Source organism: Camelus ferus, chromosome 13, assembly GCF_009834535.1.
Source record: "Camelus ferus isolate YT-003-E chromosome 13, BCGSAC_Cfer_1.0, whole genome shotgun sequence".
Lineage (NCBI taxonomy): Eukaryota > Metazoa > Chordata > Mammalia > Artiodactyla > Camelidae > Camelus > Camelus ferus.
Window position 1 is genome coordinate 18845532 of NC_045708.1, and position 11420 is coordinate 18856951.

An 11420-nucleotide genomic window follows, 5' to 3' on the forward strand; every position below is an offset into this window, starting at 1 on the left:
CAGAAACAGCTTTCTGATGGATACTCCAGCAGGAATCTGCCCTTCCTCAAGCTTTTAGGGCCCACTTGAGAGCTACCAACGCTTAGATACCAACACCCAGGCCAAAGACCACGGCCCCACCTCTTGGTCCAGCTCTTACTGCCTAGAGACCCCTGGGTTAGTTAGCAGAGCAGGGAAGGCTCTCCCTCTGCCATTAATTCATGTGCAGCTCTGGGCACATCCTCTCTAGGCCTTAATGGGAAGGTGAGAGAACTGGATCAAAACATCTCCATTCCCCCTTTGGGCCCTGGGACCATAGCTATGATAAGGTCCTTTCTATCTCCAAAATTCTAGAGGTAGAATGATATTCTCTACTTTTACTCCCAGAAGCAAGGAGTAGGAGATAGGGGTCCTCAATCCAGAAAACACCAGAGGCTACTTAGGGCTACCTAGCATTGCACCCTCAAAGTCTGTCTCCTTCAGAGGCAATCACCCCTTGTTTCTGCTGCCTCCAAGGCAGCTGCTTCCCCTAACAAGTCTCAGAGGTATGTGTAGGGCGGAGCCACTTTAGGAAAAAGGGCGAGAGGCCTGAGTTACCTCCTGGGGTGTCAGCTTGGCTTGCCTTGGAAACCCAGCAGACCCAGGGGGCAGAATGAACCCAGTACCTTCCCTGTCTACACTGGGCAGGGCGAGCCTGCTTTGTCTGCTTTGATCCTCAATCCAGAAAAGCTCTTCTCTACTTTATGGAGTCATTTTCCGTTCTCTTCCCCTAGGACACAGCTTATTCATGCAGAGTGAGTTCAATCTCCTTGCCTAGAAGGAGTTCTGCAGTTCCCCAGGCAAACCCCACTCATCCCACTTCGTCCAAGGAAAGTCTTTTACCCTTCTTCAAATTCCCACAAGAGAAAGGGCTAAAGCTCTTAACCTTTGTGTGTGTGTGTGTGGCAGCGGGGGGAGGAGGGGCACAGACCCTGCTGAGAATCTGTGGCTACTATGGGCTTTCTTCCTCTAATAAAAATATACACGTCTGCAGACTATTTGGCGGGGGGGATCCTATGGGTCCCCTGAACTTCATCAAGGACTCAGGGAAGACCCTTAGGAACCTAGATCCTAGAAGAACAGCAGGTCACCCAGTCCATTCTCCCTCCTAAGCCAAAATCCCTTCTAAGAGCAAGCCCCTCATCCAGTGATGCTCCTTTTCACCTGACCCACTGCTCAGGATCACCTCCCTCAGGGAGCCTTCCCACACCTCTCCTGCTCCTCTCTGAGCCCCTCAGCAGCCTGAGCCACACAATTTCCCACTTGAGCTTTCTCTACTGTGTGTTGTCTGACTTCCCCAGCAAGAGAGCTGGCTCTCTGCAGACTCATTCATTTAACCCCATAACCCTGAGCTCCCCATAAACCTGAGCTGGGGTTGGAGATGACCCATGATCATGAACTTGAGAATTCTGTGTTTTGAGGCCAGGGTTCATGACAGCAGTGGCCCATTCCCCCAAAGGATGGGGTTGTAGAGATCTCTGCCCAGGCCTCACCAGAGTAGGGGCTCCTTTGGGAGACTGCCTTTCCTGCGAGGAAGTTCCAGAGAGACTTTCAACAACTGAAATCAACAAATAGGGAAACTAGGCCCAGGGAGGCAAAATGACTTGCCATAGGTCAATATTCCAGAAAGAGGCAGAGCCAGGACCAGGACCCAGGTCCCTGGTCCCTAATTCCCAGCCTAGAGCTCTCTTCCTTTACACAAGTGGCCTTATGAAAACTAACTCTGTCCTCACACTCCCACATTCATATATGCACGAGAGAATTTCTGAAAAGATGTACGAGAAAGTTAACAGTCCAGGGAGTATGACGGCAGAGATGGTCAGCGAAGTGACAAGGGAAACTTTTTTACCTTAACACCCTCTGTACTGCTGGGTTTTATTTTTGTTTGTTTTCTTTTACCACGAACTTGTTTTATTTATTCAAATTATAAAAATAAATCTGCCACAGAAAGAAGATTCTGGCCCCAGCCCACTCCCAACACACACATTAAAACAAAGAGAAGCCATAAGTCAACTTGTCCAGGTACAACTACAAAATTAATGAGATTGCTTTTTTGCATAGTTTATGGCCACTGGTCTCATTAATTCACAGTCACGGTGCAGTTGATGGCTTGAGGAATCTTCCCGGGAAAAGCTTAATTCAATTAGGGCTCTCGGCAGCTCCGTGAGGAAGCTCTGATATCTTGCTTTTACTTATACAAATTGAGAGCAGACCAAACAGACTCAGACTTTCCCAGAAAGACCCCACCCAGCCCAGAGACGATGCCCTTGCAGGCACTCCATTAGAGCCAAACCGAGGGAGGCAGTGGGAGAGGGAGCGGCAGCAGCATGTACCCACGGGCTGGCTGATGCCTGGAGCATCGCTCTGTGTCCAGCTGGTTTCTCGTCTGCCTCAAAGGCTTCACAGGGACCCTGTCTCTACATGGAAATCAGTCATGCACGCATTTGTTCCCCAAATATCTGTGCTGGCACAGAGAGGAAAGCAAACAATGGTTCTGCCCTCAAGGGGATTATATTCTTGTAGGAATCAAGTACTAAGAATAGCTCTCTCTGTCCTGCCTGTGTGCCTAATTTCTCTCCATCTTCAAGACTGGCTCAAGTTCTACCTCCTCTGAGAAACCGTCCCTGACCACCGGTGCCCTCAGGGACCTCTTGCTCTCTCTGAACACTGCCTCTGCCAGAAGTCTGCCCAGCCCTCAGCAGGGATTGAAGCAGACTGGAAGCTCCTGGTGAGCCAGGCCTGGGTCTCACTCTTGGTTCCTTGCTGTGCCACAAGCGCAAAGCCTGCTGGCCAGTTTCAGCTGACCTGCCTCTTTGACCCTAGACAGGCAAATTAATTAGCTGCCCTCAGTCCTGGTTGGCCAGCCCAAAGCCACAGCCTCTGTGAGTGTGCCAGGCACACAGTAAATGCTATGTTAAGTGTTAGCTACTTATTATTTTGGTGAGCTTATGGGCTCTGCCTGACACACAGCTGTGATGTCATCTCTGCCTTCAGCAGCCTGGTCTCAAACCGGCTGAGTACTGTGGAAGGGCCAGTCTGGACTTAGGGGTAAATGCCCCCCAAGGGAATGACCGGAAAAGGGACTTGGGAAGAAACAAGACTTCTCATCCTGGACCTCACTCACAGCTGCTTAAGGAAATATGTTTTCAGACAAGAGTTTGCCTGGGTAATTTGGGGGAAATCCAGATTCTCAGAAAGTCAGTGTCAGAACTCGGGGGTCATGTCTGGCCCAACAGACCCCAAAACCGGCCCAGCGTATGGAAAGAGCTTTAGGGGAAAGGAAATGAAGTCAGCATGATCCCAGGGAAGAGGGACAGCTCACTGATCCCGGCCCAACTCAAAACTTAGTTCAGTTAAAATTAGATTAGCCCGTAAGATTAAAAATACCCACATATAATCACGGGCTGCCCGAAAGCATCAGTTGATGCTTGTCGGCATCCAAAGAGACGGTTTGGCCCAGAGCGGTGTGTGCAGACAACCTTGGGGAGACATGTCTGACTCAGACATTTGCAGGGGGAGTGAGTGCTGCAGAAAGAGGCCCACACAGGCGATGGATGACTCAGGAATAACCCAGGTCCTGGGTTTGCTGAGTGCGCCTTCTCTCCCCACCACAGAAGGAAAGGGGGGCAGGTCGGGAAGTGGGGTGACAGGAGGAGGGAGGGAGGGAAGCAGGCCTGCTGGCTGTGGACAGGGTGGCATTCCCAAAGGGAGCCCAGGGCCCCTGAGCTCCAGTTCCCTGTCCCTCCTGTGTTTCTGAATGCCACCAACTCTGAGAAGGGCTATTTGCTTCATGGTAGGACTTGGAGAGGGTCGCAGTTTTCCCCCCAAACCCAAGAAATGAGGAACAGAGAGCAGCCAAGACTTGAAATACTAAAACTTTTAAACCTTCCCTGTTCAAAAGGATTATGGGAAAAATAAAACTTCTGAATTGAAAGGGGATCAGGGCATGATGATGAAAATATGAGCTCCAGAGTCAGACAGATCTGGGCTTCAACCCCAGTGTTTTCCGGCTGTGCAAGGACCTGACACAGCCTCTGAAACAGGAGCTTAGCAATGACAGCTAATATAATTAACAAATATTTAACACAAATACTACAAATTAGGAAACGAGGGCTCAGAGAAGTAGTGCCTTGCCTGAGTCACACAGCTAGGCAGCAGAGAGCTCAGACCAGATCTCAGGCCTCTTGACCTTCCCCCTCCCGCCCCATCAGGCATGTTTTCTGTTGTAATTCACTTCTCTGCCTCTCCTTTCTCCTCCCAGAGGTCCTGCAACACATCAAGGGAAAGGAAAAGCCCTCCATTTCAAAAGTTTCCTGTACCATAGACCATGAGAATGACAGATCCCAAGTCCGAGTCAGCCTTCATATTCTTTCTTCATATAAATACACACGTACTTGAGGGTTTAAGAACTGGGCTCCAGACCACCCCAAACCACCCTGCTCCTTCAGTCCTTCCCTGCTCCAGGAGGAGTGTCCCACCTGTCAACCACTCAGGTTACCAATGTGGACATGCCTGGTCATTTACTCTAGTTAAAGCCCCTTGGGACCTCGGGTCCCCTTGATCATCACAATGACCCAACATGTCAGCCAGGCAGGAAACAGGACAGGACCTTGGGTTAGAAGTCCAGGGATTGTGTCGTTTGCCACTACTTGCTAAGTGACCTCAGGCAGGTCTCAACCTGAGACTCAGCTTCCTTAGATGCAAAATGGGTACATCAGTACCACCTGCTATTCTGGCCCACAGGACCATTGAGAAGATCAGCTTTAAATACTGTATATACAAGTGCTTTGGAAATAAGTTATAATACTAATGAGAATTACGAATAAAATTCCACCTGCCTTATAGGGCTAAAAAAAGTTGTGCCATCTGCTCCCAACACAGAGGCTGCCCCTCAGGGGATCCTGCTGGGCCCCGAGGGTAACCAAAAGCAGCCCAGGCCCCTTCCAGCCCAGAGGCAGGAGATGGCAATCACAGGTTAGCCACCCTCTGCTGGCTAAAGGAAACTACCATTTAATTGGCACTCCCCTGCCGAAGCAGGGAAGAAGCAAGCTTGGTCAGACCACTGAGAGAGCAAAAAGATGACAGGCAAGGTCACCACCAGAGGACAGGGATAGGTCCAGCCTGGCTGTGGGATTCAGGGGCACACATGCAGACTCACAGGGACAGAGGGTGGGCAAAGCCAGCACAGAACCTCTACAGCTTTTCAAGGCAAGGAGAGCTCCCACTGACACCTGCCAGCCCCCAGAGGGATTCCTAAAATTCCTGAATGCAGGTGCAGTGAGCTGGGCCCCGCCTCCGTGCAGGGTCCTGAGCATCTGCTGGGGGGAACATGGGGGACAGGAGATGCAGCTGCACCTCTCGAGGAGGTTATGCCAAGACTCAAACGAAAATAAATGGCAATTCAGCATCACAGCAGATAACCCCTCTGAGCTGTTTCCTCGTCTGTGAAACAGAGATAGCCTTTATCTCATATGATCTTAGTAGGAGTTAAATGAGATTACTTTTATAAAGTGCCTGACATGACTCTGTAGATACTCAATAAATGGTAATTCTTATTAAAACACCCCCCTCCTCCGCAACAGAAGCGATGTCATAGGGCAGGCTAGGCGTAATGCCAAAGTAGTGGATAAACAATAAGGGATACGGCTTTGGGGGAGAAATGAAAGCAATGGCTGTGGGCTGGAGTGGCCTGGGAAGACCGCCCAAAGGGGAGGAATCTGAACAGGACCTGAAAGCTGCCACAGCGATAGGGGCACCATGCTGGGCATTCCCATGTTCGGGTTCTATGTCGATCCTGGACGGTAGAGGCAGCATCCTTAGCTTCCGGATGAGGCAAGTCAGGCTCAGAGAAACCAGACGCCTGGCCACCCAAGTACTGAGAGGCAGGGGCAGGGCCCAGGCTTTGTAACCAGGTCTATCCTTTCCACCAGAGCTGGAGGAGCTGGGTGGGACAGGAAGCAGAGGAAAGGTGTGCCTCGTGGGTGCTCAGCTGAGTGAAGTCTGAGCAATGTGACCAACAGAGGCCCTCTAAGTGCCCTGGCACCTCAGGACACATCTGTCCTACCTGCAGCTTCCTCCCAGTCCCCAGCTGACCTCCCCTCTCATTCTGCAGTCACTTAGCTGTTTTCTCAAAGAGAAAAAGGTCACCTTTTTTTTTTTTAAGAGAGTCCCATCTGGGATTCTTGAGATAGTTTCAAGGTGACCTTTAAGTTGTTCCTCTCTCCTTTTGAGAAGTGAGAGAGGCGAGTTCTAATCTGATACAGGAAACCAGTTGCTGGGTCTGATTTCCACAGGTGTGAAGTGGGCAGTAACCATCCCCACCTCCCCTCCTCACAGGCTTCTTCTAAGGGGAAACGGCAGGACACACCTTGCAAAGACCAAAACCAAAAAAAGCTAAAAGATGTGAAGGGACAAAGGAAGGCTTTTTTGGTCTCTGGTCAGGAGGAGAGATGAATACCTGCTTCGTGGGCCGCCAGGAGTTCCGGGTCAAGAATGTGGGTAAACAAACACAGGGGTGCCAGTAGTGAGCTGGGTTAAGGTGAGGCTCTTCCTTGAAACAAGCTCTGGACCAGGAGCCAGGTGAACAGGGACAAAGCAGAATTCATGCAGCGTCCAAACCACAATGTGGGCGGGGGCATGGGATTACCTAAGGCTTGGGGTCACTCTCACACTTCTCCCAACAGTCTGACCCCCACTCATGCCACTGGCCCCTCCCTACCAAGGAAAAGGCAAGAATCCCTGCCTGTTGAAGAGAGAAAAAAGGCCCAGAGAAGGGAAGTGACTTGCCTAATGTCACCCACTGAATCAGTTAGAAAAGGACCCAGAAGCATCTACCCTAGAACTTCAGCTGTAACCCCACCCCTCCCACACCCATCTCTGACAGAGTCTACCTGAGGCTCTGCTCAACCATGAGGACAGGATTGAGAATTGCACACAGCACTTTCTATTCTTAAAGGAGGGGAACCTTGAAAGGGAAGCAGCTGCCACAGATGACAGAATGAGGCCTCCAACACAGCTCCTACCCACGCTGGGGCGCTGAGAGAAGAGGCAAGACCCTAAAATGAGCTCCCAGGCACCTGAGTATCTCATAGTGCAAAGGGAGCATGGCCTCAGCCCCCCACCCCTTTCCCCCAAGTCGGTTGGTGCCATGTCCCCTCCCCCCAGGACCTGCTCTGGAGGCAGCTTAAGTGAAAGGAAGAGCAAAGGCAGTAGGACACACCCTCCACCCTGAAATCTTAAGGAAGGACACCCAGTGGCAGCCTAAGTTGAGAGATTTGTAATCCTCCAGGCTCAGAGGAAAACCGTAGGAGGCTGATGTAGGGATGGATGAATTTACCTTAGCTGGTTAACATACCCAACAGGGGCACCTGCAACTCATTGAGTGTTTCCTGTAGGTACAAAGTCAGCTTTATGTGCATGAATTTATGTCATCATAACATCAGCAGCACTGTAGCTAAATACTATTATTTCCCCCTTTTTATACTTGGGGAAACTGAGGCTCAGGAAAGATAAATGGCAGAGTGGGGCCAACCTTGATCCAACACTGCAAAGGTAAAGGGGATAGTGGGCTTTCACTTTTTCCTATCCGAACAGGGACCCTCAAGATCTTTTGGCCACCTTTCTCTCTATTCTCTTCCCCAGGAAGGCCAGATGCTAGGGCACCTCTGTTTCAGAGGCAGAAAAATGCCCCATCATGCCAGAGACAGTCTTTTGGAACTGCAAAGGCCCTCAGAGACCATATCCAGCTTCCTCATTCTATGATGGGAAAATAGTGGCCCAAGGCTGAGTGACTTGCCAGGGTTACCCAAGTCAGTGGAATGGCAGAAATGTCAGACTTGGAAGAGGCCACAAAGATCAACTGACAAGTGGAAAGGCGTGAATGGCCCAAGGTCACAGAGGGAGGTGGGACAAGAGGCCAAGTTTCCTAACTTCTAGATGATACCCTTGCTATGGCACCACCTCTGCTCTCCAGCTGCCCAGGGGCCCGGGCACAGGTTTTGGTGGGGACAAAGCAGGCCAAGCCTGACCCCATTAGGATTAGAGATAATTAGGCCTGCAGTGACCCACTACTGACTGTCCACTGTAGATCTTGGTGGTTATGCTATCCACCTACCAGTAGGTACTGAGACCCATAGTGCTTGCAGTGCCCTAACACAATGCCAGGTGTGGCTGGGAGGTGAGGGGGTTAGAGAGAGAAGGGCAATTTATAAATAGTGCTTGTGAAGCCTCTTCCTGGTCTCATACAGACAAATGACACATCAGTCACTTCAGCTTCTTACAATAAATTAAGACACAAGGGTTCATGATTCAACTGATCTGGTCAAATTTAGAGATTCTTGCCAGTTTCACAGGTGGGTAAGACCTGCAGAAAAAGGCCCTGGCTTGTTCAAGGTCATGTATTTGTCAGAATCATTACACCTGGCTCCCCTTGCCCAGTCCTTGATTTTTTCCAGGAAGCTGGCTGCCACCAGGGGATAGGTGCTGGTAGTCCAGCTCCATGCACAGGCCTGCTACTGTCATAGCACCAAAGCCCCATATCAGGAAACCACCTCCTGGATGTGTTAAAACAGAGTCACCAGTGCCCTCCTGCAGCATGTCCCAGAGCCTGCCTCATACCAGCCTGGCATCGCCACTCAGCTCCTGCATGTCCTTGGGAAAGCTGCAAGGCTTCCTGCCAAGAGTCACAAACTCTCCAAACCCAAACCAGCAGAGTCCCAGGCCCTTGTACCATCCACAGCTAGCTGGGGACTAAAAAAGCAAAGGCAGCTTTCAAAGCCCCCTTGGATACCACTTCCAGGGACTTCTGGGCTGTGCAGGCTCTGGTGAGCCCCATCCATCACCTAGCAGAACAGAGTGCTCAGGCCTAGCAGGAAGATACTCTGGAAGGGAACAACTTTGCTGCTTCCTTCTCCCAAAAAGAACGTGTCAAAGTCTCTTCAGACCAGAACATTCCCTGAGCCCCTCTACCTGTCCCTCTCTCACTTGGTTGAGCAGCCAGCAGGCCAACATGACTGGCTGGCCCAGATAGCACCTTGAGACACAGCTAGGTGCCAACCTGGAGGTAAGCTGCGGCCCGACCGAGCTTGGACCTCCTCCACTCTTCCTCCATCCCCAAACCAGACTTCAGAAATTTCCAAGGCCCCCGGCCCATAAACTGTATAAGGAATGGCATTCCCGGGCAGGAAACTGACTCAGGGGCTCCCGGCCAGTCTGGACAGGCAGAGCTGACAGATAACATTCTGGGAAAGAAGGAAGGTGAGACTATGGGGATGCCTCATCTTCTACTACACTTCTAAGTCTCCAGCACACAGGTCCCTCACTATACTCAAACTCCTTAGACAGATCAAGTAGAAATATACTCCATTCTGGAACACCCTCCCATGAAGCGTGTAATTGCACTGGTCGCTGTTGACAGAGCAGATTATGCCACTTACTGAAGACACTTTCTGCCTCACACAGCTGGGTGCCTGGCTCCCCTTGGGGTCTGGCCCAGCCAGGGGAGACTTGCCAGGCCTGGAAGCCTAGCTGAAGATACCTAGTATCAGAAGCATCCCATTCTCCAGTCCTGCTCTCTCCCAAGAACGATGCTGGCTCCAGTCTTAGGAAGCCTCAGACCACAGAGGCCACAGAGCTCAAGTCTAAGAAGGACCAAGATGGCAGGATGGGGGCTGCCTATGTTACGGAAGCAGTCCAGACCCTTATTCCTGGGCAGCCTCAAATGGTGAGGATGGGGCACGAAGCTCATCCGTTTGTGGGCAGCGGAAGCATAGGGGAGACTGGACTTACCTATCTTCATGAGGCAGGCCAGCAGGATCCAGAGGGAGATTTCGAAGGGTGTGCGCACATGTGTATAGTCGATGCCCAGGACTGGAAAGGCCTTTCGATCTTTCATGCTGTGTTCAGTGACAGAATGGTTAACAGGGCGGCTCTCAGGGGCAACCTCCGGTGGGGCAGTGGTGACATCCCCAATAGAGCGTTCCCGTGGCGGCTCTGAGCCTCTGATGGTGCTGGCAGTAGGGCTGGGCTGGAGGCCATGGCTTCTGAGAACGGGTAGCAGCCCCACCAAGGCTACCACCATGAGCAACGAAGGGAAGATTCGCGGCGGAGAGAGGCCACAGACGCCAGACCACAGAAGCATCCTGCTGCTCCCTCAACCCTTAGCAAAGTGAGAATAAGACCTGGGACATAGGTAGCAATGGGTCAGTAGGGAGGAAGAGACTGGGGTAGTCTCTAGGCAAAGTTCATGTTTTAGAGATGTGTTTTTGTGGAAGCAGTCCTCTGGAGGTGGAGGAAGGCTGGGGGTTCACGATCTAGAACTCCAAACTGGGGAAGAGGGACAAGAACCCTGTCAGGATCATAGGAGGAGATTAAAAGATCTGGAACTCCAGGCCTGGGAATGGGAGTGGGGGGAGGGGAGAGACTGCGCCCTAGGGACAGAGGAAGGGACAGGATGGGTTGGACCCCAGGCAAGGAAAAGGAAAAGGGAAGGCGGCGACCCTCGGCTGAGGAAAGTGACTGAGGAGCTGGGACTCACGGAGCCTGAGCTAAAGGAAGGGGATCAAAGCAGGTGGGATCCAGTCTAGGAGAAGAAGAAAGGGGGCTGAGAGCCCAGGCTGCGAGGAAGGAGTGAAGCCGGAAAGCGGCCGGGAGCTTCCCCACCCAGAGAAGGACCTGGGTGCAGGCGCGCCGGGCTGAGATTCCGGGGAAATGGAGGGAGGCGGAAGGCGGAGGCAGGCGGCCTGGCGAGAGGATGCCTCGGCGCGGGCTGGGGGCGGCTCACAGTGGGCCAGCAGCAAAACGCCCCTCCTTGCGGCCCCGGCGCGGCGCTGCGTTGCGCCCTGGCCCAGCTTCAGCTCCTCCGCGTCCAGCTCCAGCTCCAGCTCCAGCCCCAGCCCCAGCTCCAACTCCAGCCCCAGCTCCAACTCCAGCCCCGGCCCCAGTACCGGCGGCAGCTGACTGATGCCTTGCTGAGCCCGGCGCTGCCACTTATAGGCACCAGCGAGCAGACAGTGCAGCGGGCTAGAAGGATCTGTCAGCGCCCGCGCGGTGCAGCGACCCCTGTCTCAGAGGGGAGGAAGTATCGCGTTGAAAGAGGAGGGAGAGTCAGAGATGGCAAAAAAGTCCTGAATCTACAAAGATTCTAATAACACGGGTAAAATGCTCTGCTATTTACAAAGGGCTTTCACATCCACCCACAGTCTCATGGAGACTTCCTAATATTCTTGTGGAGGATGTACTATCTTATATATTTAGTTACCATATGACCTTGAGCAAATTACTTAACCTCTCTGTTCCACAGCCTTCTCAACTGAAAAAGTGGAGGTAACAAGAATACATATAAGTACTCGTTAGCTCATATATTGTAGTGTAGTATATGTGATGATTAAATGAGATAACCTATC

General features: G+C 51.8%; 1 protein-coding gene across 1 annotated transcript in view; it reads right to left on the minus strand.

Moving 5' to 3' along the window:
• The window catches only part of SLC9A1 (solute carrier family 9 member A1), a 47179-nt gene extending 36192 nt beyond the window's left edge, over positions 1-10987 (minus strand). The window contains exon 1 of the mRNA XM_006173690.3: positions 9805-10987. Coding sequence (XP_006173752.1) covers positions 9805-10156 — 352 coding nt within the window. The 5' untranslated portion in view covers positions 10157-10987. The remainder of the gene's footprint in view (positions 1-9804) is intronic.
• Between the last annotated feature and the right edge of the window lie 433 nt (positions 10988-11420).